General features: G+C 54.9%; 8 protein-coding genes across 8 annotated transcripts in view; 3 read left to right on the forward strand and 5 right to left on the reverse strand.

Moving 5' to 3' along the window:
- QBC33DRAFT_551112 (uncharacterized protein) overlaps positions 1 to 1,652 on the reverse strand; it is a 2,852-nt gene extending 1,200 nt beyond the window's left edge. Inside the window, exon 1 of the mRNA XM_060429137.1 lies at positions 122 to 1,652. Within this exon, the coding sequence (XP_060279005.1) occupies positions 122 to 1,398 (1,277 nt within the window). The 5' untranslated portion in view covers positions 1,399 to 1,652. The remainder of the gene's footprint in view (positions 1 to 121) is intronic.
- A 2,795-nt stretch (positions 1,653 to 4,447) lies between these two features.
- Positions 4,448 to 4,984, forward strand: QBC33DRAFT_599640 (uncharacterized protein; the record flags this gene model as incomplete). The annotated part of the gene is made up of 3 exons (XM_060432041.1): positions 4,448 to 4,465; positions 4,523 to 4,630; positions 4,699 to 4,984. 3 exons carry the CDS (start codon positions 4,448 to 4,450, stop codon positions 4,891 to 4,893), a joined length of 321 nt encoding a protein of 106 aa, XP_060279006.1. The 3' UTR covers positions 4,894 to 4,984.
- A 477-nt stretch (positions 4,985 to 5,461) lies between these two features.
- On the forward strand, positions 5,462 to 6,392 carry QBC33DRAFT_460704 (Crotonase, core; the record flags this gene model as incomplete). Its single annotated transcript, XM_060425006.1, has 2 exons — positions 5,462 to 5,859; positions 5,954 to 6,392. The coding sequence occupies 2 exons, from the start codon at positions 5,462 to 5,464 to the stop codon at positions 6,390 to 6,392; spliced, it is 837 nt and encodes a 278-aa protein (XP_060279007.1).
- A 101-nt stretch (positions 6,393 to 6,493) lies between these two features.
- On the reverse strand, positions 6,494 to 8,572 carry QBC33DRAFT_599644 (thiolase; the record flags this gene model as incomplete). The annotated part of the gene is made up of 8 exons (XM_060432042.1): positions 6,494 to 6,715; positions 6,793 to 7,014; positions 7,085 to 7,214; positions 7,272 to 7,383; positions 7,478 to 7,624; positions 7,724 to 7,963; positions 8,024 to 8,128; positions 8,188 to 8,572. The coding sequence occupies 8 exons, from the start codon at positions 8,570 to 8,572 to the stop codon at positions 6,494 to 6,496; spliced, it is 1,563 nt and encodes a 520-aa protein (XP_060279008.1).
- A 558-nt stretch (positions 8,573 to 9,130) lies between these two features.
- QBC33DRAFT_573888 (N-methylhydantoinase A/acetone carboxylase) lies at positions 9,131 to 12,338 on the reverse strand (the record flags this gene model as incomplete). The annotated part of the gene is made up of 2 exons (XM_060430720.1): positions 12,170 to 12,338; positions 9,131 to 12,093 (listed from the first exon to the last, which is right to left on the reverse strand). Exons 1-2 carry the CDS (start codon positions 12,225 to 12,227, stop codon positions 9,131 to 9,133), a joined length of 3,021 nt encoding a protein of 1,006 aa, XP_060279009.1. The 5' UTR covers positions 12,228 to 12,338.
- A 457-nt stretch (positions 12,339 to 12,795) lies between these two features.
- On the forward strand, positions 12,796 to 16,286 carry QBC33DRAFT_573889 (Permease, cytosine/purines, uracil, thiamine, allantoin; the record flags this gene model as incomplete). Its single annotated transcript, XM_060430721.1, has 8 exons — positions 12,796 to 12,901; positions 12,962 to 13,139; positions 13,214 to 13,317; positions 13,390 to 14,220; positions 14,289 to 14,626; positions 14,691 to 14,807; positions 15,544 to 15,609; positions 15,706 to 16,286. The coding sequence occupies 8 exons, from the start codon at positions 12,796 to 12,798 to the stop codon at positions 15,874 to 15,876; spliced, it is 1,911 nt and encodes a 636-aa protein (XP_060279010.1). The 3' UTR covers positions 15,877 to 16,286.
- Positions 16,287 to 16,893: 607 nt separating this feature from the next.
- Positions 16,894 to 19,587, reverse strand: QBC33DRAFT_255311 (putative aaa family protein). Its single transcript, XM_060423044.1, has 5 exons — positions 18,442 to 19,587; positions 18,103 to 18,385; positions 17,892 to 18,047; positions 17,759 to 17,824; positions 16,894 to 17,689 (listed from the first exon to the last, which is right to left on the reverse strand). The coding sequence occupies exons 1-5, from the start codon at positions 19,465 to 19,467 to the stop codon at positions 16,980 to 16,982; spliced, it is 2,241 nt and encodes a 746-aa protein (XP_060279011.1). The 5' UTR covers positions 19,468 to 19,587; the 3' UTR covers positions 16,894 to 16,979.
- Positions 19,588 to 20,769: 1,182 nt separating this feature from the next.
- Positions 20,770 to 22,903, reverse strand: QBC33DRAFT_599656 (major facilitator superfamily domain-containing protein; the record flags this gene model as incomplete). The annotated part of the gene is made up of 7 exons (XM_060432043.1): positions 20,770 to 21,033; positions 21,090 to 21,166; positions 21,225 to 21,420; positions 21,500 to 22,039; positions 22,133 to 22,332; positions 22,436 to 22,529; positions 22,595 to 22,903. 7 exons carry the CDS (start codon positions 22,901 to 22,903, stop codon positions 20,770 to 20,772), a joined length of 1,680 nt encoding a protein of 559 aa, XP_060279012.1.
- Positions 22,904 to 24,746: the final 1,843 nt, after the last annotated feature.

Consider the following 24,746-nt stretch of genomic DNA (forward strand, 5'->3'; position numbering starts at 1 on the left):
CGGCCCCCCCCCCCCCCCCCCCCCCCCCCCCCCCCCCCCCCCCCCCCCCCCCCCCCCCCCCCCCCCCCCCCCCCCTGTCGGGATGGCTGGGTGGTATTATTTGTGGACTTTTAGAACTCACCTCTCGGACGGTTTAATATCGTGCGAAAAATAGTCATTAAAGTTTTTCTCCATCTCCTGGGGGCTAGGCCACTTGTCGAGTAGTTGCTCAGGAATGCCGTCATTGTAGTAGTTGGGCAGCTCGAAGTAGCCCCTCGTCGAGTTGACCTCGCAGCGGACAGTCCTGTTATAGGGAAGAGTTTCGTCGATCGAATCGTTTTTGGGAACCACTATATCAAAGTAGACCTCTTCCGTGATATCTTGCCTGTTTCGACTCAAGGTCCACGGGGCGGTGTCATATGCGCCGGGCGCGCAGAACCGTATCGTCCTCAACGCGCCGGAGAATTCCCCCGTAAACGGCCGCTCTCCGGGACACGCCTCCGGAAATTCCGCAGCAGAGACGCGCTGGCACTGCGCAGTGGACGAGTTCATGCGTAAGGCGTGCTCTCGGAGGACGCCGGTGTTGGTCCCATGAGGGAGGGCGGAGACGAAATAGTGAATGGCGTCCTCGCTACTCCGCTGGTAATACTCACGGAGTGTATTTGGAGTACTAGTGTAGAGTGGTCGATCACGAGGGGTCTCATCATCCCAGATGTATGGTAGAGGGTCCAGCTCGCTTACCGTCTCCAGTCTATGTCCAACTCTCTGCGCGACAAAACTGGCATAGGTGGCATCGAGGATGGCGGGTTCTGCGTCATTACCCGCAACGATGTACTTCCTGAATCTGTTATTGACGCAGTCGATGCTGGGATTGATCGAATAAGGAGTATCGTAGCATGTCGCGACCCGAATGGACTTGGGGACCACCAGTGCCACCTGCAATAGTGGTATCACGACGCTCAGTGCAACCAGAGAGAGCCCAGAAAAGACAAACCGGCTACCTCTCCCGTCCGGCATTCTCGTGATTCTCGTCCAAGGGTCGTCGGCCAGGGACAGAAGCTTTCGCAGGTTCAGTGGCCGGGCGGGATTTCGTCGATGCACCATGACGACGGCAGCGTGGGCCAGGATGGCCGAAACGGTGGGCACAGCCAGAATAGCCGCAGCCATGTTAAGCACCCTAGCTGCGCGCATCCAACTGCCGACCGCGGCGAGGTCCCTCGGTGAGTACTCTCCTTGATTGGCGATGTAGGACGACCCGGCCCGGGTCATGGGCTTGACGTCCAGCAAGCATTGTACCACCCAGGGGATGATTATTAGCGGGAGGTAAAATAACAGCAGGTATGCCGTCGATGGGTGGTATCGCGTTGCGGCGTTTGCTCGCGCTCGACGCCGGGCACGAGAGCCGATGGTGGTTGCCATCCGGTCACGTCTGGCGTTTGGAGAATTAAGCAGGAAAGGTGCGGAGGAGGGTGGCCGGTCACGCAAGAAAGGGGGACCGCTCCTAAATGAATGGACGGATTGAGGAGGCCAGGCAGGCACAAATGTTCTTGGATCCAAATGCCAGAAATCTCGAGTATTGTCGGCGGCGAGTCCGGTGGCGCAGCAATGCGGCACAGCAAACTTGACTTTGGGGGCTGAATTAGGTCCTTCGCGAAACCCCCTGACCCTGCTTGGTAACCGCTACCTTCGGAAAAGGGGCAACCTGGCCGCATCGATGGATTTTGAACTTGGCCATATTTCGGCTGGAGCCAGCGAAGCAGGCGGCCTCTGGAGCAGAGGAAAGTCAATTGATTGCCTTGTTCTCTGACACACACCTGAAGCGTCTAACTTGCGAACGAGTCATTTCAGCGCCTCTTCCCACGCGCCCCGATTTCTTCGACAGCACCGGCCAAGTCACCAGGCCAGGCATCAGTCCTGCTCTCATGTTGACTTATTGGAATTGCCTTTTCTGGAATGGCATGGCTAATGCACTGTCTGCTATCCTCATCACTTGCATCTTCGCTGCAATCACGACTGTCGCCCTTTCATGGGTAGGGACCGTGGGTAACTGCATGAGATTGCTATATCAACAGTTCTTGAGACTTTGCAAGGACTGTTCTCTATGGTTGCATCACCTTTTCGGCTATATTGGCCCTTTTGTGGACATGTACAGACATGCAGCAGGTCGCATTCCTGCGGCAACTGATGCCCCCCCAAAGTCAGTCGCCCCACCCCCATACCAAATTTCTGATGCATCTAACCCTCGCACAAGTGCAAGAACGGCACACAACACGGCTGTTACTTCCAAGCCTTGCAAAATCATCCTGGCAGACTCACCGGTGTTCAGCGATGTTGGAACTCGGACTGTCGCTCGACGGGCTATTCCCTCTGAGACCCCTCCACCGGCAACAGTCCCCGAAACTCGTCGACCGACGACGCAAGCCCCAAAGACGCCAAGACCGACATCGACCTCAGGGAGTACTGAGAGTTCGCAACAAAGCCCGCCGTCAACAAATGTTCCACAAACACAGACTTTAATGAGTAGTACTCTACAGGCTATGTGGTGGGAAACTGCTCCGCAGACAAGGACACAAAAGCTTCGTAGTGGAGATAACGAGCCTTTTGGATCAATGGCTTTCGAGGAGGGGCCCACTATGACAGCGGGTTATACAGCAAGGACATCCACCAAGATGCCTAACTCGACACCCAAGAGGCCTAACTCGACACAGCCTTCCACAACAAACGCCTTTAGGGGACAGGCTACAAGGACAAATAGCGCCCCCGATCCGGTACCGGGCTGGCGCCCAGGATGGAGATCTAAAAGAGAGGAGGTTTGGTACTGTGTCAGTCATTCTCCCCACAGCGTTAGCAGGGGGAACTTTACGTTTTCTTTTGAGCATCTTGGTACTTAGTTGTCGATGAAGGATACTAACTATTTTTGTTGCAGGATCAATGCCTCAATGGCCCTTGGCTGTCTATTTCGACAAATACATGTGAACATTGCCTCTGTCCCCGCTCAAGGCATTGCCATGTAGAAACCATTCCAATTGCTTCCTCCTGAGGCAAGCGGCCGGCCGGGTTAGCCGTGGGAACTCCCGTTTATATGATGCCCCGAGAGCCTCACATCCGCGTGGTAGCTTCCCCGACTAGGACTTTCCCACATCATTCCTGTATATAATTATAGCACGTCCGTTTCCCTCATTCCCAGCCTTTGGTAGAAATATCATCGATCGATTTATAAAAATCCCCACAAAGGAGTGTCTGTTACCATGTATCAAACTCTCCCTCCGACTCCAGGAGGCCATCGCAGTTGTTGGTCTCGACACGCAAATACTCTCTGCCATGTACAGCGATGTGTCTACCAGCGTCACCTTGACCTTCTAGCAGTACCAAAAAAGGGACAACAACATTTCCGCTCCAACATGGTTGGAAGAGACAGGACACGTTTTCAATCTCGTGTCCCTTATCACAGCTGAAGCCACGTTCAAACTGTTGCGGATCAACTAAGACGATGTGAAACAAAACGCTCGGGCGCTCCTGGGGACAGCAGTTGTCAAGGAGAGGTCGCGATTGTGGAAGAATGTCTTGGCCACATTACATCGAACGACACCTTTCTTTCCGACCTCCCCCTTTTATATTGTGCGTGAGGAGGTTACACCTCGATCCTAAAAACGATACTGCCTGCGGAGTGGCTACGCTCGAATGCCGAACTAAGGGTTCGACTCGGGAATGAGCTGCTTTGCCAGGCCGCAAGAGAAGGCCACCTTGAGTTGATCAATTTGCTGTTGGCCATTGAGTTCGACCTTGTTGGCCTTGCCGACTCGGATGACGCCACGCGTTCTGAACGCCTGAGCATCTTGTTCCTTGCGACGGTGACTGGCCGTCTGAGTAGCGTGCAGCGACTCATTGAGAAGTGCCCGACAATAGCGGTTGTGAGCAGTGCCGGTGCCGATACTCTGCACGGCGCCAGTACGAACAACCTTCTAAACATTGCAACGGTGCTGGTGGATCACGGGGCTATGACTGCAGCGAAAGGACTTGACGGGGGCACGCCGCTACATGTAGCAGCCAGAGTTGGTTGCCTGGAAATAATGCAGCTGCTTGTTCGAGCCAACAAAAAAGCCCTGCTGAAGTCATCCGCTCCAAGGGAGTGAACGACGCCAGCTAGACACCAGGACAGCGATGGCATTGCGAAAGAGCTCGAACCCGGACTCTTCGATGCTATGGTTTTGATGATTGTCGATACACTTGACGTGGAAACGATGGAGGCTCGATTACTCTCGAAGTAGCTATTAGGTCTGGGCATGAGGAGATCGTATCTAGACAGCTGCAAAACACGCTGCGAGAGACAGTGACTGCGAGGTAACAGCTTCACATTGCAACTCTGAGTGGAAAACTAGGCATACTGAGATGCCTGCTGGATTTCAAAGGCCTTGATCCAAACAACAAGGACAGGGAAGCCGAGACGGCTCTTCATATAGCCTGCGACATGGGCTCTGTCGACATAGTTCGAGAGCTGCTTTAATAGGGTGCCGACGCCTGGACGGCTAACGACAGGCACGAGCAACCTCTCAGCAAAATCTCGGCGGCAGGCAAGTCCATCATAATCGAGGTTGCTGGCCTGCTGCTGGCCAAACGTCTGAAGCTCGATAACAGCGTGCTCGATGAGATGGTTTCCTCAGTCGCCATGCGCGGAGACGAAACCCTCATGACGAACTGCTGGACGCCGGCACAAACAAGAACTACAGCTGTCATGGCCGGACTGCCCTCTACACATCAGGATATAACCACACATTAGGATATAACGCTCACGAGGAGTTCCGCGGCTCGGTTGTCCTGGCAAAATGTTTCCACGTCGCCCTACGCAACGACGACAGTGCGATCGTGTCATTACTGCTCAAGTACGATGCCGACTCAAACGCCGAGAGCGCCTAGAGCTGCTATGGTAGAGCCATTCACGAGTGCGCATACTATGGGAACATCAAGATGGCTCGCGTTCTGCTCAAACCCCACCCGGTGAGGCGGGGGGGAGTCAACAGCTAGGCTGGCCGGTGTAACTCTTTCCTCAGTCACTGGATAATACGCCGGCGCCTTTCTAAAATAAAAATCTTGTGATCCGCCTCTCAGAATCCTTAATTTGAAACGAGAATCGAGCATCTCGGATGCACCACCAGGAACTTTTGTGATATCCTTGACCCCGCACTTCGCACCCCGGCTGCCGGGGCCGGGACCTTGTTAGCAGTTGGTTGTGGAAACGATGATTCAGTGCTTCATCTCCCCGCAATTCAGGCCAACCGGCGGGTCCGGGAATGCCACGGTTTTTGAAAACATGCATGAAGCTAGTGGAAAACCGTCTCCCGAGCCCAGAATGCTTGGCCTGAAGACGTGCCCGTCGCCTGCTGTCAATTCATCCCGAATTAGCTCTTTGCCTTTCCTTTACCTTCGCCTCCGGCTTGCTACGTCTTCCTCGGCCAACTACACCTCACAACGAATCGAGGTCGCCATGGCGGACAATACGGCATTCGCATCGCCCCCTCCGGGCTGCCCATCATTCGAACTCAGCTTCCCGGCGCCTTTCGTCCTCCTCGTGACCATCAACCGCGAGGCCGCCATGAACTCGATCCCCATGGCGGGCCATTGGGAGGGCGACGCCCTCTGGAAGTGGTTCGACCGGGAGCCGCAGCTGCGGGTGGCCGTCGTGACGGGGAAGGGCAAGAAAGCCTTCTGCGCGGGAGCGGACCTGATGGAGCAGCGGCAGAAGAAGGCGGACGGCGCCGCGACCAATCAGACTCTGCCCTCGGGCGGCTTCATGGGCCTCAGCAGGCGTGTGGGGAAGAAACCCGTCATCGCCGCTGTCAATGGATATGCCTTGGGAGGTGGCTTCGAGATCGCGCTCAATTGGTAAGCCCTGAATCTCTTCAAATTTTTTGACGTGGGCACTACTCGTATGTGTTCCGAGACGCTGACGGTCGGGGTTTTCCCTCCCCAACCCCAGTGACCTAGTTATTGCTTCACCGACGGCCCAGCTTGGCCTGCCAGAGGTCAAGCGCGGTCTCTACGCTGGAGCCGGAGGTCTGCCCCGCGTGGTGAGGACCTTCGGCATGCAGCTTGCCGGCGAGATGGCGCTGGCCGGTCGGACATTCTCGGCCGCCGAGCTGAAGCAGTACGGGGCGCTCAGGGTGGCGAGCTCACCCGAGTCCCTGATTAGCGAGGCTCTGCAGCTCGCGGGAGAGTTGGCGAGCATGTCGCCGGATGCCATAATTGTCAGCCGGGCTGGGTTGAGGGAGGCGTGGGAAACTGGGAGCGTTGAGAGGGCTGCACAGTTGACGGACGAAAAATATAATGCGGCCCTCTTGGCGGGGGATAACGTACGGATAGGGCTTGAGGCATTTGCGAAGAAACAGAAGCCGGTCTGGGTCCCGTCTCAACTGTAGTATACCTAGTCTTATTATTAGCTAGGACAAGATGTCACTCTTGGTAGCTAAATTATTTCAAGATCAACGCAGCAAACATCGTTACTAAATTAATCCTAAGATTACAATTTCGCCTCTGATCCGAAATAAAACAGGTTCTTCCCCTCCACCCCCCTTTTGACGAAGCCTGATCTCCCAATGGGCTCCACGCTCGGATCGGCAAGCTTCCGCAAAGTTGATTCATCGCCATGATTAGCAATGAAGCGGTGGCCGTTCCCCGTCAATCGCCCTACGATGTGCCCCATTCGGGGTGAACCCTGACGGTCAAACTCGACGGTGTATGTCTGCAAAACAAATTCAGCAAACCAACGGTAAGTGGTGAACTATCGTGGGGATCGTATATTATGGGGCCTGGGCTTACCTCAACTGTCGCAGGCCCTTGTGCCTGGATTTCGAGCGGCGGAATCGGGACTCCATGTCTTTCGTCGGGCAGGGGATTACTGCTTGGGTAGGATCGACCGTCCTGCCGGGGCTGAGACGAGAGGCAGAGCGCGTGTTGATGGGTGAGCACACCCCCATTGGCCAAGACCAAGCCGGCGCGGGACTTCTTTCCTCTCAGTTCTCTGGTCATTGCTGCGATAGCCTGGAGGCAGATGAGCCACAACCCAAAACGAGCAGACCAACAAGCGGCACTTTTCTGGTTATGAACTCACATGCATGGAATAGTTATTCCCTGCGCCTCCAAAGGAAGTCAGACCGCCTAACAGAGTAATCGGCTTCGACGAATTGACTATAGGGAGGCCGAGATGCTCGCATGCCAGCTTTGGCACGATTGGAAAGCAACTTGTCGAGAATAAACGTTAGTATCCGTCCCAGCCTTCCATCTGGGGCGAGACGTACGAGTAGAAGTCAAAATAGTCAATCTTGTCCTTGGTCAATCCAGAGATGTCAAGTGCTCCGTCTATGGCCATGGACAGGGCGGGACTGGAGTAATAATTCGGGCGCTCCCAGACTGTCGACGTCAGCTCGAACATTTAATCCACCAATTGCCGACAGGTAAATAATCATGGTCACGGAGTGAACAGGAATGAACAAGAAAAACTCACACTGCTCGCTCTCATGGAACCCAGCTCCGCCAAGCGGATAGACCCATCTTTCACGAGGTATGCCGAGGCGCTCTGCATGCTCGACCGACGTCAAAATACAGGCGGCTGCCAGATTCACGGTGTTGAAGGCATTCATGAGCAGAGGATCTAGACACAGTCAGCTCAGCGTTTTAGGGTAACCTGCGTTCGGGTATTTGGTTGCAGGCAACAGGCACGGGGTGAGGTCAGCCACATGCTGGCACTTACACGGCGTGCAGATCATCCGGTTCTTAACCGATACTGTCCCAATATCTCTGGCATTCTTGGGAGGCTGTCCATATCTCCAAGAGGACGGGTGTTCCGTCGCGGTCTTATCGAAGGCCGCGTACAGTTCGGCCGACTCCTGCAGGTTCTCCTCGAATGTTTGGCCTCTATGGGCTCGGAGTCCGTTTTCGTACAGGGGATAAACATGAATTGCTAGGCCGACGGAATGCACCGTACCGACGTCTACCAATTGGCGTGCCATCAGCATGTGGCCCCAACATCTGCAGCTTTGGATTCACTTACTCTGCCCATTCCAGGAGAGGTCACTGGCGCTTACGGACTTGGCTGCCGGGTCCGGCTTCGTCCAATTGGGAGGCGGCATCCGCCCAGCCTTCTGACAAGCAGCCACTGAGACGGTTGGTAAGCCCACGTGGCGTGCGTTGCATAGAGATTTGATGGGAACCTACGTGAAGCGAGGGCCTCGCCACCGACGATTATCGCAGCTTTGGTTTCCCCCGAGGAGATTCTCCTGGCCGCGATGTCGCACAAAAGAGCAGGTTGGTTGCCACCATGCTCACCGAGCAGCATATGCGAGGCGTTCACTCCCAATCGCTTGGCGAGCAGACCCGGAAGATCGGGATACGCCCAAGTCCAGGGCGGCACAACACAGACACTGTCCGTAAGGCCGAGGAGCTCATCTTGTAGGCTCGGAGTCAATTCGGTGTCTTCAAGCGCGCGTCGAACAGCCGTGATCATGAGTTCCGCGGGCTCGATCGCATCTCTGATCTCGAGCGATTTGTTCCGGAAGTCGCCAACGCCGACAATAATCGGGGTTCTGTCGGGAGAGCTCATGCTGGTTAGTTGGTGTTTCCGCCGAGTCGGTGTAGTTGGATGTGTAGATGTGCTCTAATCACTGCGAGCGGAGAGCCAAGGCATCGAACATCGTGGCAAGTTCTGGCAGAGCACCAAAACCGTGACCCTTTTGGTTTGGGGTGCTTTGGTAACTTGGATTCATCAACCCTCCTAAACAGGCTAGGTTCAGAGTAACTAGTGTGGTTTTATGGTACACGATGGGGAGCTGAGCCTCTAATGATTCATCAAGCTGCCGCGGGCCAACAGGCAGATACCTCGGTTGTAGCTTGCAACTCCGAAGAACAACCCCTAGAGCAGCGCGACTAGTTAACAATGTGTTGTAAGGAACTGCTAACTACACTATCAAGAAGTACTTCTATTACGCACGCGGTGCCTACTTATAGATTATGCTTGCAGGATAGGTATAATTAATTATATAGTAGAAAAGCAAGTGTTTTAAAAAGTCTTTTATTATCATTATAGCTTCATTCACGCTTGTAAATCGGATCAAAGCGTCCCAGTTACTCTTTCAGACGTTTTATTATTTTTGAGTTTGCCCTAATTCCTCTCCACTTCCAGAAACTCATCTATTACACTGCGAGGCTTGACATATTCGCCCAACGGCGTGTACTCCAGGTCATATCCGTATCCCTTGGGACCACCAACTTCAATACCACGGGCAGTCTCGGTCCACCGCGGCGAGCAGGTGATGCCCAGCACCACGACGTGGCACCCGTACCTATACTCGGGCACGCCCACAGCCCGGCCAGTCTCCGTGTCGATCAGGGCGATGAGGTCCGGCACCGTGGCGAGAACGCGCTTCGTCCCGTCGGCGGCAACGTGTTCGGCGAGGATATTTTCGTTGATAAACGGGATACGCAGGGACCCGCCGCTAGCCACGGCAGGGAGGAGGAGTTCCTCGCCAGACTCAGACGCCGGCATCTCAGCGACATGCAACACGCCGACCGACAGGCCTTTGTGCAGTGTACGCTCTATGGCGCTGATCTTACCGCGGAAAAGCACCCTTGCGCTGCCAGCGCCGCCCACCTCTCCGACGATAGCCTCAGCCGTCGAGGCCGTGCTATTGCGCGCCTCGGCCCGCGCCATGGCCCTTCCGATCCGCCATGACTGCGACACGCTCCCCAGGACACCATGGCGCTTCGCCGCGCCCGCCGTGGTCGGCCTCGGCGCCAAGCCGACCAGCGAGCCCATCTCGACGATGGCGCCGCGCAGGGGTTTATCGACGGCCTCGTCGCGGGGCGAGCGCGTCATGACCATGGCATGGCCGGCGCCGGAGTCGATGGCGCAGGGGACGAACTCGCCCGGGCGGTGGACGGTCAGGGTTGTCTGCCAGCACATTGGGTTGGCGCGGCCCATGAAGTCGCCGTCGATGACGGGGCGGTCGAAGAAGCGCGATGACCCCCACAAAAAGGGCTCCATGCCGTTGGAGCCACCGATCTCGAGGGCCATGACGGCATCAAAGGTGTCGTGGCCGAGGTGCGACATCAGCGTGCGGATTGCGAGGACGGTCTCGTGGGCTTGGAGGCGCTCGGATATCGCTGCCGGTGAACCCATTCGGCCGCCCCAGTAGACAACCCCGTCGTCTGGCAGCGAGGAGGCGTCCACGACGCGGATTACGTGGCCTGCGTCGACCATGTCGCGGAGCTGCAGCTTGCCTGCCTCTGGGTTGCCGCCTCCTCCGCACCCCAGGAGGTAGCAGCCGTCGGCGATGTACTCCAGATCGGTCTTGCTGAGATGCCACTCTGCCAACCCCGTAGTCGTATTTACTACGACATTGGGTCGGTACGTCTCGTGATCTACTCGGAGGATTTCGTATGTCGGTTGCATCGTCTGCTCCGGTGCACGGGGTTCACTACCACCAGCCACCACCTCTTCTCCCTCTTGGAAATCGTCCATGATCACCGGCGGGGGCCGTGCATCCATATCAAGCTCCCCTATCGCCGTGACAACAGACCGGATCTGGTTTTCAAGGTAGGGTATCGGCATGACATCCACCTTGGCCACATAGACGCCCTCCCTCACCGCCCCCGACGCCACCGCCTTCTCGATCGCCATGCGTTTAGCCTCCTCGGTGGCCTCAGCCATGCTCTGCTGCGACGTGTCCTGGATGATATCGATCGTCCCACCGACCTTTGAACACGCAGCGCCAACGGCATTAGCCACGTCGTGGAACGGCGGCTTGACGAGGACCGAGGCGCCGAGGATCGATTCCGGGGCCAACACGGAGCCGCCGCCGGTCAGGAACACGGGCATGGGCTCTGGCGAGGTCTTCACCGTGTCGATGGCATGCTCCAGCATCGCCTTGACCCGAAGCAGGACACTGCTGACGAGCTTGCTGTCGAGGCCCTTGACGGCTTCGGGGGAACTCCCGACCTTGGCTAGGCCAGCCGCAACGGCGACGTCGGTGGCTGTTGTGGTAGCACCGCCGAACACGAGGGACCGATGTAGATCATGCCCTACCGAAGCTGGGCCAACCGAGACCTTGGCTCCTTCGTCTTCCCGGGCGATGATGGAGCCGCCGCCCAGCCCGATAGAGTGGAGATGGGGCAGGGAGTAGTTAACCTTGACACCAGCGACCGAAACATAAGCCGAAGCCTGCCTTGGAAGGCCCGACGGGAGCATGACCCCGACATCGGTGGTCGTGCCTCCCATATCCACGACGATGGCCGACTCGCCGCCTTCCCCCCCAGACAGACGACCAGCGAGATAGGCGGCGCCGCGCATCGAGTTGGTCACGCCCGAGGAGAAGGTGCGGATCGGCACCCTCGCCGCGGCCTTCGCGTCGAGCACAGTCCCGTCATTCTGCGTCAGATACAGCGGGCAGCCAGCCAGGTCCAGCCTAGCCATAGCGTCCTGGAACCCGCGTATGGTCTGCCTCGCAAACCGGAGGATAGCGGCGTTGAGAATGGCCGCGTTCTCCCGCTCCAGGAAACCAATGTTCGCGACCTCGTGGGAGCAGACGATATCCGCGCCGGGAATCTCGCGCGCCACGATATCCCGCACCCTATCCTCCTGCCGGAACTTGCGGTCGATGGGCGAGTACACTCCCGCCACGACGACTGTGTTCAGGCCCCTGTCGCGGATCTCCCGACAGCGTTGCACGACCTGCTCCTCGACGATGGGCGCCTCCTCGGAGCCATCGATGTGTAGGCCTCCATCCGCGTACCCGACGTAACCGCTGATGGCGGCGGCCAGGTCCGGCGGCCAGTCGCTGAAGGGGCGGACGTCGCGGAGGAAGCTCTTGGAAAGGCGCAGGACGGCGACGCGGCTGAGGCGGCGCGGGTCGCGCTCGATGACGGAGTTGAGGAAGGCGGTGGTGCCGACGGTCACGGAGGAGATGCGGCGGCGATCGACTTGCGAGGCGGTCAGAACGGCGCGGATGGCTGCCTCGATGCCGGTGGTGGCGTCGGATGTTGTTGGGGCTTTGTGGGAGGCAAGCACGCCACGCGCCGGGGTACCCTGTTGCGAAGGGTCCAGTACCACGGCGTCGGTATTCGTTCCTGCATATGGCGTCAGTTTGGTTGGTTATTAATTATATGGAGTACTGTATTCTGTCTGGTGAATCGGGAAACTCACCCCCGACGTCGACCCCGATCCGGACCGCGGTCATCGGGGTTGATAGGCTTGGCTCCATGCTGTCAAGGCTGATCTTTTTTAGCAATCGTGCGCCTGTCAGCTAATCAGAGCTTCTCTTGTGCCTCCTGCTGATCAAGAAAACTCTGCCTGCTTCAGTGCCGCATGAGCTGCTGAAGATGAGGGCGGTAGATGGGCAGAAACTAACACCCGAGACCGGAGAAAGTTCTGTTTCTACGAAATACACTAATTAACAGCACTACCACGGAGTTGTTTCCGATGAAGACCCGGCAGCTCGGGTCTCGGCATGCCCCGTAGCTTATTGGGAACTACTGCGCAGTATTTCTCCACAGTACGATCTAGATGCATGGCTAGTGTCGTCGTCTCCGCCGACAGCCGCCCCTATTGCCGTTCTATCCCAAGTCAGGAATAAAAATGCTGGGTTCCCATGGTTTCACGGCGATCACGACATTGGAGCTAACTTTGTCGTCATGAAGATGGCGCGACGTTGGAACCAGGCCATCTCGGATCCGTGGAATAGTTGAAAAGTGTCGGTGATCCGGTCGTCTCGGCAGGGTCCTCCGAATTCCATCGCCACCTTCTCGAGAACGCGACGGCTGTAAACTACGATGGGAATATTCCGACGGCTCGAGCGTGCTGTCCGGCTGCACCACGGGGACGATGACATTCCCCCGGACCGGTGGCAGAACCGAGACTTGATACCTCTCCCGCCCAGTAAGTCGTCATGACCTTGGTGATGTTGGTTGATATTTCTCCCTAACACCGTGGCAAAAGGTCGGAGACAATGGAGAGACCTTGATTTTGTAGGTTTGTGGAGCACTGTCTTCCTCACCATCTACGGCTGGCAAGCCACGGCGTCGCTGCTCTCGTTCGGCCTCAATGTCTGGCAAGCCGTCCTCTGCACCATCATTGCGCGGGTCATACAGTACTTCATTGTGCTGAGTCTTGGGTGGTTAGTACAAATCTCTACAACCTACCTAGCAACGGCGTCCTGTGCAGTAAGCTGAACTGCGTGCATATCAATAGGATCGGCGGCGTGTGGCACATCTCCTACACTGTGCAGTCCCGATATACCTTTGGCATCTGGGGTTCCATGGTCCCCATCCTCCTCCGAGTAGGTGTGACATGCGGTAGGTCGAATCACTTGAGTAAAGCATTATCCAGAAAACATGCCTCTAACTGAGCCCACCCGGTGTCTCCAGTGTGGTATGGAGTTCAGAGTTTCACAGGCGGGCTTCTGATCAGCACTCTCCTGTCAACCATCTTCTCCTCCTACCAGAACATGCATAACACCCTGCCGGCATCAGCCTCAATGACGACCAAACAGTTCGTCGGCTTTGTGCTCTACAACGTCCTGGCGATCCCGCTCCTGTACCTCCCGCCCGACCGGCTGAGGCGACCACTGCGGGTAGCGCTCATCGCCAGCGCCATATCCATCTTCGGCCTTGCCATCGGCCTGATGGCCGCAGCCGGGGGTGCAGGCCAGTACATCCGCACGCCGAGCGCAGCACGGCCGGGGTCCGAGCTTGGTTGGGCGTTCGTTCGGGGGATCACGGCGCTGCTAGGGGGCAACGCGGTGGGCATGACGAGCCAGACTGATTTTGCTCGTTTCGCCCGGCGGCCGCGGAACCAGATCTGGGGCCAGGCGTTCGGGGTGTTGTTCTTCGGGCTCGTGGTGCCCGTCTTCGGCGTTCTGGGCACGTCCGCGGCCGGACAGCTGTATGGCGACGTCACCGAGCTGGGCCTGTGGAACCCGCCTAATATCGTGCAGCTGTGGCTCGATGAGCACTATCATAACCCCAAGCTGAGGGCTGCAGCTTTCTTCACGTCCTTGGGCTTGTTGTTGAACGTCATGGCGCTGAATTCGGTCGAGAACGGCGTTTCGGGAGGCATGGACTTTGCTGGTCTCGCGCCCAGGTATATCAACATCCGGCGCGGGTCGTACCTCATTGCTATCATATCCATTGCCATGAACCCGTGGTACATCATTTCCAAGGCGTCGTCTTTCACAGCGGCCCTCAACAGTTTCGGAAGTAAGTTGGGCCTCTTTCGCATCTTCTAATTATTCCTTGGGCACAATCACTGACCCCTTAATTACCAGTCATCCTAGGTCCCATGATCGGCGTCTTCACGGCCGACTACTACGCAGTGCGACGGAAGAAGGTCAAGCTAAGCGATCTCTACCACCCTAGTCCCAAGGGCATCTACTGGTTCGCCCACGGCGTCAACTTCCGGGCATACATCGCCTGGATCCTCGGCTTCGCGCCGTCCATCGGGGGCATGGCGTCGGTGAACCCGGCGAACACCATCCCGATAGGACTGACGCAGACCTTCTACACTGGCTTCGTGACTGGATACGCTATCTCGTTCCTCGTGCATTGGGGGCTGAATGTCGTCTTCCCGCCTGCGGGGTTGGGCGAGCTTGATTCGTATGACTCGGTAAGTTACAGGCGAGCTTCTAGCAAACCTGGAATACCGAAAGCTAATCCCAATGATTTTTTAGTTTGGAACATTCACACCTGATGAAGCTGCGAAATTGGGTATCGAGCCAAATTTGGACGAAAGGAGTGGCCCAGAGGGTCGAGATCCAGACGACGACGGTGTGTACGAGAAGGATGCTGTAATTAATGAGTCAGAGCTCTGAGCTGAGCAGCTAGGAGAGTCATGTTTCTTCAGTTTCCCTTGCTAGACTTACTCGTGAAATTCTTGGAACTGCCATGGGTTGGTTGGCGCCATGCCGGGTAACCGAGATTCATGCTGTAGCACGCTAGGCTCGGACATTCCCCGTAGGCCTTGGCTAGTCAAGTGGTGGAAACAAAAACCTCACAAGAGTTACCCAGCTTACTAACTTCTCTAGGTCGCCCCTTAATAACACTCTGCGGAGAAACCCCTAGAAATTGTTAGTATATACTTTTAACATATTAGTAACTAGGGTAACTCGTGCACGACTTTTTTCCTCCACCACTTGCTAGTGTTCCTAGCCCATCGCGCTATTCGTGCGGGACCTGACGGCGCTCCGGTGGCGGAGGATGAAGTAATGCTGTGTAATCATTATTCTTTTTTTCCTTCAACCCGCTAGACGAGATTCTGTAGTTACCCCTTGGTTGCGTTGTAGGCCCCATCCTCCCGTTATTTCCTTGTACGCATAGAAGGCCGAGACTCGGAAAGAAAAGAAAAAGGCACCGGAAATGGCACAAGTCACCGAACTCACAAGTCTCGAGGACTACAACGCCGAGTTGAAGAAGCCAGGAGTGGTAGTTGTCGACTTCTATTCAACTCAGTGCCCGCCATGCAAGGCGAGTTATATCGAGAAACCGGGGAAGACTTGTTCATCGCTGACGATGGCTAAAATACAGGTTGTTGCCCCATTATATGAAAAGATCGCCTCAAAGCCAACAAATAGCGCGGTGCGATTCTTCAAGGTGAGTCGACGCAGCAGTTACCCGCCTCAGCGCTACCTTCTCCGGATATCCAGGGTCAGGACGCGTTACTCACGTCTTTACTTGTTCACTTCCTAGATCAATGGTCTTGATGAGACCGGCTACATCATCCAACAAGCGGCAGAAGTAGTCTGGTGGCCAACATTTGTCATCTACAAGGATGGAAAGGAAACGTGGCGCAGGAAGGTGCCTAACCCGCCTTCCATCGATCCCATCAACCAGTTAGAGAAATACTTGGATGACTTGTAGTAATGGGACTGCGATTCTGGGCCATTATACGTGTTCAACTTATCCCGGTTTGCTATAAACCGCTGAACTCAGGTCAATGCTGTGATCGTGCTTAGAATCAGGTCCATTGCCCCAGTTGTCGTTTATTTTAGCGTTACTCCTTAGTTCCTCGACACCTTGGTCGTATTTGCCGTCTCACGATGGGTCTGCGGTACAGGAGCAATGCCACTCGGTGGAGATGGTCGCTGTTTGGTTGATGCTTGAGTCGCAGTAGCATTCCAGGGGCACACTTGATGCAGAAGTACTCTGACCCAGAGCAAAACATCGCGCACTATCAAAGGGTCATCAAACATCACCTGTGATGGGGGTGCCCGAGAGTGCCCTGTGGTGCTTGCTATGCTGTAGAAGAACTTCAAGCAGCACTCGCTACATATTCAAGCCACGTCGGCTTCATAGTCAACATACGATCCGCACGTCTTTGCAATTTTGCAATTCGGGGATATTTTCTACTAGATATCAGTCGTAGATATCAGCCATCCCTTCCATGTCCGGTGTAACGACGGAAGGATCGAAGTACGGATCGACACATTGGGGCATGTCCCGGGGAAAATCATCATTGATCTAGATGTTTGTTGCTGTCCCCATCTTTGCTTTCCAATCCCGAAGTCACGCCAGTTGGTCTGAGAGCGCTCGGAGCCAACTAACGGAAGACATTTCCTCGTTCGGAAATAACCTTTACTCTGTGTTGGTGCGAGTTTGTGCCTTGTGGGAGAGAAAAGGCCCGCGATGCGACTACAACAACCATCCCCTATTGAAACAATGCGCCACTTGCCTATATGTCCGTTCCTCTGAGTGGGCGCTATCTGCATCAACCAGAATGATCTGCGGAGCGTGAGGCCCAAGTGAGTGTCATGCGAGATGTTTACAAGCAGACCGACACAGTGATTGGAAACCTAGGGGTTCAAAAGGAGATCATTTGCTTCCCCTCTTTATCAAGTCTTGCGTTATCGACGTCCCATCTAGCTGCTAGCAAACATTCCCTAAACACGAGTAGCGATCCGCCGAGGGTCGCGCAGCAGGAGTTATTCGAGCACCTGCTTGCTCAGTCTCTGATATAAATCTACCTAATCGTCATACAGAGTGACGTCGCCCTCGTGTGTAACCTTCGCAGCATGCGGAGTCGTCGCCTTTATACCATTCTCAAGCCTCGACAGAGTCATCTCATGTCCCTTGTAGTCGCACCAAGTCTTCGCCATTTTTACCGCCGTCTTGATCTCTCTCCCATTTAGCTGCCAAGCAGCCAGCTCATTGATATCCTCGTCGCTGAGTCCAGCCAAACCGGTGTCTTGCGCGTCCCTATCGCCGTCTCCAACCTTTCTCTCCTCCTCCTCCTTCCATCCGTCTTCTACGACACCGATACCAGCCACCCCCATCTCTCGTTCCGGCGTCGGAAGCTGCGGCACCTCCGGCAGTCGGTTAAGGAACTTACGCCAGACAATGTTGCGTGCTTCTGAAGTGAGCGGTTGGAAGAGTAGGTGCAGACTAATGCGGCTGCGGAAAGCCGAGTCGACAGTGCTATACAGGTTCGTGGTTAGGAAGATGATACCGCGGTAGTACTCAAGTTCACGCAGGAAGATAGACACAAGCTCGTTGCGCGCGATATCCTGCGGATGCCGCTCTGCCATGAAGACGTCAGCCTCGTCCAGCAGAATCACTGCACCCCAGTCAGTGGCCATCTCGAGGATCTTCTTGAGCTGTGTCGCAAGCGTGGTGGCGCTAACGCCCAGGTCCTCAGCTTGCAGGTAAAAGAGGGGCCGGCGGGTGCGGTCGGCGACTTTGAGGTTTTCAATGTCAGTTGTTATGCCGAGGTAGGGTTTTGGGGAGGAGTTCTGATCAAACTTACTCGCTTCGGCAGTCAGAGTCTTGCCCGTTCCTGGGGGGCCGCTCAAGAGCACAATAAGGCCCAAGCCTAAGGTCAGGCGTCAGCAGAGATCCTCCAAGACATCCATCTGCTTTCTGGTATATCAGACTCTCACCTTTTCCCATGATGACGTCGTCCACCTGGTGACGCACATGACCGTGGCTCTCGACAAACGATAGAACCAAGTCCTTCTGCTCCTCATCATAGACCAGATGATCGTACGCCTTGTCATTCCAGACCATGGGTTCAATATCGTCGACGAAGAAACAGCCTGTTTGTACGGATTAGTGCATGTCCTCTGCGAGAGAACGTTCGTTTTCACTTACACCACACCTTTTCCGTCAGTGTGTACCCCTCCAACAATGGCGACATGAACATTAGATCCTCTTGTTTTTCAAGCATTGTCGTCTTGTTCCTCGCCTGGGCATCCTCGTCGAGCCACTTCCAGACCGCAGGATTCACCGCATCCTGAGTTCTTGCAAGGTCACGGTCCTTGCTGTTCGTGACATTCACCTTGGTCTTTGCGTCTAGGTCCATAGTCTCGCGTGGTGTCAGCCCCCGATGGTGCTTATTGTAGCCGACCACGTCGATAAGAATGCGGCCGTTTACCTGGTCAGTCGGGTTAGCAATAGGTCCGACAGACTGGGGACGCTTGCGGAGCTTACTTTGAGCCGCTCCACACATACGCTGCTCTTGTGGATTGCAATGCCGCTGTATGCGCAGTACGTTATTCCCTGGTAATCCAGTACCTTTCTGCCCCTCGCAGTGAGCTTCTTCTTGATACCATCCGCGTCGTCAGAGAACTCCAGGGGGTAGTGGTCCAGCTTGGTGATGGGTTTGTGGCCCGAAAACTGGGGAATCTCAAACGTGGCATCCTCCCAGCTGAAGGCCTCGCCGTTGAAAATGAGAACTTTGCTGCGGATGATCAAGATCGGGTTCATGACCTCATTGCCCTTGGTGTACGAGGTGTCAACGACCTTGCACAGTCTTTCGCAGGTTTTCCCCCAACTGAGGACCACCGTGTCTCTCGGAAAATACGCCCAGGCCAGTTCAAAGGACACAAGACGGTCAGCCCTGAGATTCTTCAACTTGGTCCGTATTGGGGCGAAGATGTCGTCCAAGAGCCTGATTAGCAAGAGGAGGAACTCGTCCAGGGGGTCGTCCTTTGTCAAGCTCGTGCGCTTTGCCACAAGCCCGTCGTAGGCAAAGTAGAGTGGTATAAAGGGGTAGTGGAAGGTGGCCGTGTCGTTCACGTCAATGTGGACATCTTGGTCCTTGAGCACGTCGGCGAGGGCGGCCAACAGTAGAGGGCTCTGAACCTCGATCTGGTGGTATTTGAGCGTGTGGTAGCCAGAGATCATGTCCTTCTTAGTGTCCTTGATCTTGTACACCCTGATGGCGACCCGCTCGTTCGCTTGGACGGCACTCTTGCTTAGCTGCCTCGGAGGGTAGTCAACCCAATTGAAGGCATTGGGTTGGCTCATCGGACCCTCGTAGAAGGTCTTGATTGAAGGGGTAGATCCGATATTGGCGATCTTAGACGAGGCTACGGACAACCCCACTTTTAGCTGCTTCCCCTGCTTAAGCTCGAAGTCGGCGACCGTCTTCTCATTCTTCGTGCCGAGATTGCGGAGCTTGTGCTGCCATTTCCAGAGGTACTCCGAAACGGAAACACCTTTTAGACCCAGCATCTCGCTTCGTCCGTGGCGGGTTGGTCAAGTTGGTTGCAGGTCGCACCAAAATTTACTGAGTAAGAGCAGATGTAAGATCCGTGGAAGAAGACAGATACTCTGGTAATGTGAAGTCCACAGCTTGCAGAGAGGAGAGACGAATTTTTATTTATCTGCCCACGCAGGTTAAGTGACAGCCCCTAGAAGGCCCCCAGCCTTGGGCTAATCCCTGCAGTGGCTTTCTTGGCGGTGGTGGCTGTAACCACTGTAACCAGTGATTATTTTCGATCCCTGTGTGTCTCTGCCTACTCAACTGGACCAAATGGGCTTCTGGTTCTCTCGAAAATGATACACAAGAAGCCTGTACACAGTATGCCGCCCCTGTCACAATCTAGGCTGCCAAGTTTGATACCGGTGTGCCTAGTGGACTACAAACCGGCCCCTGCAAGAGGGCAGTCTCTGTCTGCCTTGGCGGCCCAAGAGCCCTGCACTAACCACAATCTACCTAGGCAGGCTCCAGCGGAAGGAATTGTGGATGCCTCGTCTGTTACCTACTTGTCTCCAGGGACAACAATACTTGGTTCGCCAGCCAGCGCCACGCAGACTTGAGTCGATCGTATTGGTTATTGATGGTGGCCTCGCACCTTCCAAAATCGTTGGTTGTCTAGGCAAATGCATCCAGGTCATCAGCCAGATGAGGCGTCACCAGTAAAAAAACGCCTCTGCCCCCAAGATTCGCTCACGTGGCCCGGAGCATCCATGTCATCTCCTTCAAACCGCTTGGGTAGTTCATCAGCAAGACCCCAACCACAATATCGAACACCTTCTCCCCCACTCTTCCAGCTGCATGGCGTGTCCGACCCGGAGCTCACCGTGCCCCACGCCTTCTCTGGGCATTTGGACGCGTTCGCAACATCGACCATAGCGCTGGATTGGTCGATACCCAGGACATGGCCAGCTGCCCAGCCGAGGACCTTGTGCAAGTAATGCCTGGATTTGCAGGCAAGATCCGAGAGTCGAGGGTTGTGCACCCTGGAGAGGGAAGGGGGGAGCGCATCTTTGAGGTTCTCGGTTTCTACAATCGCGGTAGGAACCCCGAGCGTGTTTTATTTAGCCCCAGTGTCATTGCACTGGACGGCCAATGATGTGGGTTTGATGACGAGCGGTTAGGTATGATGGTTACTCAGGTTGACGTGGGACAAGGCGAGAGCAGACACCGAGTTGTCCGGCACTCTTCAAGCATCGTCTCACATATGTCTCCTAACCTGCATATGCCCGTCTGTATATCTGCTTATTACCACCTTGTATCATATCCGAGTTCCATCAGTGAGCAAACTGAAAGTCCAATCTCCTGCTACCTTGGAGTTTAGTGGTCTTTCTATAGTGGATCTGCTCCTCCTCAGTTAATGCGTTCCAGACTTTTGCCTTTTGCCAATTTCTCGAGACGTAGTACAGCTTGGTGAGCACGAATACTAGAATGGAGAGCAAGTTAAACATGAGCAAGACAGAGTTGCCCCGACGATATAGCGGCTTATCATCGTCCCGGTAAATATACGTAGAGACAATGCTTCCTGTCTGACAACTCATCTGTTTCTGTGTCAGGAGCGCGGATAGCAGTGAAAGGTGGAACAAGAATTGCTAACATTGTAGAGAGCAGCAGAAACGGTACGTGTTCCAACATTGTTGGAGTTCTTGGAACACCAACCCACGAGGATTGCATCTGGGATCAGTATGTCAGTAGGTCGGGATCAAAATACAGTCGCGGCATTGCCACATACGGCAGTATGGGTAGGATAGCAGAACCATCACCAAAGCATATGTGCCCCACTTGTCTTCAAACAAATGTGGCCAGAATCTTAAAGCAATGATACATGGAAGGGTCCACAGGGGCTGAAGGATAGCCACGAACGTTCGTTCGTTGGCCCATTCCGACAGTCTAGTGAGGAGGATGAGGTTGATGATGTGGGCCGTATACTATCGAGAATTGTTAGCCCTGTTCGACCAAAATTAGGTTCTCAGCCCCCCCCCCCCCCCCTCAACAATATAGCCTTACTGAAGGGATAGTTAGAAGATTGGTAGTAAAAGTACTAAACCCAAGCGCACGCAGCGTTAAGGTCAAGTAATTGCTCGGGGGGTGCTGCGGCACGTATGCAACCAGTCCGATGGCGTAAAGCGGCCACAAGTCATAATCCTTCAGTGCCTCCCCGAGCCGTCGAGGGGTTAAAGCCTGACGATTATGCATATCGCCCTTTGATGGGTCGTCGCGAAGCACGCGATTAACAACAATAGCCACCTCCCGGTCAGTGAACCACCCGTCTGGGCGGAACCATGTCTTGGTCTGAACGGCAGATGCAGGCATCATGAAGAATGACCACACGCCGACAACAAGGGTGATAAAACCCTCGATAAGGAAGAGCCACCTCCAGCCTTCCCAGCCAGCCACGCCCCGTAGGTGAAGAAGCGCGAATGCGAGGAGAGACGTGATTATGCCTGTTATGGACAATGTCGTCCAGAAATAGCTGAGACGAATCGGCAGTTCACGCGACGTGTAGAAATACGAAAGCCACAGCACAAGATCGGGAATGAAACCGCCCTATGGAAGGGGCGGCATCAGTACTCACGCCATGTGGTTTGGGTTTTAGGGGAACTCGACGACAAGCTTGGGAAAAAAAAAAAAAAAACTCACCTCTAGAAAGCCAAGCAAACTTCGGGTAAGAAAGAATGACGCTCGGCCAGTTAACAGGCACTGAGAGGTGGCGACGAGTGACCATGCCACCATCTGGATTGGGATCCATCGATCTGGGCCCAGGGCTTTGGAGATGAGCTGTGAAGGTAGCTCTGCACATAGAAATGACACCAAAAAGATCAAGTGCCCGTGATTATAGTCTAATTAAAGCTTGTTAGCAAATAGAAAGGAGTAAGCCATCCGTATGGCTGTGTGGTTTTGTCCAGACTGGAGTGGTAAGTGGATTTGGGCGGCGGTAATCACCATTTGTGTTGAGGCCCAGATCATCAAGCATGTTGTCAGAGACAGCTTGGGAAAGATTCCCCCGGTCTACTTGTAGACCGAAGAACATGACGCACTGAAGCCGAGTCAGAGATTAAGTACCAGAACACCACAGGCTAGCTAGATAGAAGAGATGCGTACCGCCCAGAAGCAAACTTTCCAGTCCAGCTTGCGAACCAGCCGCTTCTCCTCCTCCGTGGACCACGTGAGCTGTGGGTTGAATTCATGCCTACACTCATACTGGCAGTCTTCGTAGACCTGTCGCCAGTAAGCAGCGGCTTCGTTGTCGGAGAACGGGTTCTTCTTGTGCCCCTCGTGGTCCCGGAGCTCAAACTCGTTACTCAGCAGAGTCGCAGTGGGGCTCAGGGACGGCGACACCCCCCTGGAGTCCACGGAGCCGTAGCTCTTGACATCGTCAGGGTCGTCGCGGGTGAGGGGCTGGTATGACATCTCGGTGCCGAGCCGGGGAAGTGTTTGGGGCTTGTATGAGGCTAGTTTTACGAGGGACAACTCCATCTCGAGACTGTCGTCGGCTTTGTTGGGCCGGACAGTGCCTGATGCGATGGGGTGGGTCAACTTACTGGATTCCGCGGCCCTTGTTGTCAATTTCATATTGTGTTTTATGGGCCAAAGTGGATTTCCTGTTGATATATGTCGGTGTATCTTTTTGTTTCAAACGATTTAAGTGAGCAAGATGGCGTGCTAGACGTCACGCAGCTGACAAAGCCCCATGTGATGCAATCATCCCAAGGCACGTCTACACCACCCTCATAAATAAATTACGGGACGGCTGCCATTCGCCGGATACCGGGTGTCTGGTATTCGTATTAGGTAGCTGCGCATGTTCGAGATAAGCCCGACTGTCAGAGGAGTGTTTTTTGGAAGCGAGGTTATGGGCACAGCGGGACCGACGCTGTTGAGACCGATCACGACATTTCAAGGTGATGATTTGCCTGCGAATTGGAGGGCGAATCATCTCTAGCGGAGAGGCTTGGATGTCGTGACCAATTGTAGACTTCGCGCCATCGGCAACAGCCCGGTGCCATACCTTTTCCGGTGTAACTGAGGCACACGAATCTTGAGGGATTTCTCCTCTTCCCTGATTGCATGGCATGTAAAATAGCCTGCTTTCCTTCTTCACGGGAGTGTCTACAAGCCCAATTTCCAAATGCCTCATCCACCGCTTCCGACACTGAATCCCTCAACGAGATTGCAAGGCTTGGGTTGTCGGTTTGCCATTGTTCGTTGATATTAACTGCTGAAAATGGAGGAGGCAGATACAAGAGTTTGGTTGCCGGCAACGGATAAGTAAAATAGAGTTAAAGACTTGATATGCGCAAGAGGCAGTCTATCACAGTATAATACTTTCCAGTCAGTGTCTGGCGAATTCCTTCCTCCAGGCTCAACCGGCCATCCCGTCCAGCCCACTTCTTCAGCAGGCGTCGCTCGAGAGTGTCATCCGTTGTGGCGAGGAGCTTTCCAGCTGCTGGTAAATCGTCCACAAACTGGCGGTCTTGATACTGGCGCCGCATGATAGCCAAGACGTCATTCCAATTAGACGGCCCTGCCCATGCCTGGATGCGTTCTTCCTGACTTGCGGATCGAGAAGGGCAGCGACATACAGCGCCGCGACGTCCTTGACATTGACGTAAATAGCTAGAATGAAGGCCACCAAACACTTACATGCCGGCACCGCTCTCACCCTGCTCGTGTTCCCTTTCCACAACTTATCCACCTAGCCAGCCGAGCCCCTTAGATGAGATAGGTGCGGCGCCTCCCCAAGAATCATGAATGGACTGACAAAGTTGACAATAAACCCGGGCATCTTCTTGGCCTGCTCCTCAGCGAACTGCCACACCGTCCTCGCCGACTCCACCTTGCTAGCCATGTACGTAGACAGTGCCGAGATATTGGGACCTAACAACCGCGGCCCTTTCCTTTTTTAATTTCCCGAAACCACCCCATCTTCCCGTACAAAGTGCACAACATCACCAGCCCCACAAGCCTTGTCAACCCAGCATACCCGATGAGCTGCGCCATCGTCTGCCAGGTCTACCCGTCGCTTGACTTGCCAAATGACGAAAACCCCTACCACTTCAGCGACTATTTCATGTGTCTAAACGGCGACGTGCCTGGGTTGGGTGGGGAAGTGGTGTAGAATACTTGAGAGGCAGGCGACATCTTTGACTTTGGAAGAGGAGGCAAACCATTAATGATAAGTACCTGACTTTCACATCACTGTCGCTCATGCACTTGATAGATGCATGCTCCACGCTCCAATGGCATTTCTCAC

The sequence above is a fragment of the Phialemonium atrogriseum genome (assembly GCF_030411735.1).
Source record: "Phialemonium atrogriseum strain 8032-3 unplaced genomic scaffold QBC33scaffold_37, whole genome shotgun sequence".
NCBI classification, from domain to species: Eukaryota; Fungi; Ascomycota; class Sordariomycetes; order Cephalothecales; family Cephalothecaceae; genus Phialemonium; species Phialemonium atrogriseum.

Excerpts from the sequence above, each read along its gene's own strand:
- QBC33DRAFT_255311 (XM_060423044.1), bottom strand. The coding sequence starts at position 19,467 with ATGCTGGGTCTAAAAGGTGTTTCCGTTTCGGAGTACCTCTGGAAATGG. Across the intron at positions 18,048-18,102 it reads ACTGACGGAAAAGGTGTGGT|GCTGTTTCTTCGTCGACGAT; the intron begins GTAAGTGAAAAC and ends CCGTACAAACAG. Across the intron at positions 17,690-17,758 it reads GACTCTGACTGCCGAAGCGA|TCGCCGACCGCACCCGCCGG; the intron begins GTAAGTTTGATC and ends AAAACCTCAAAG.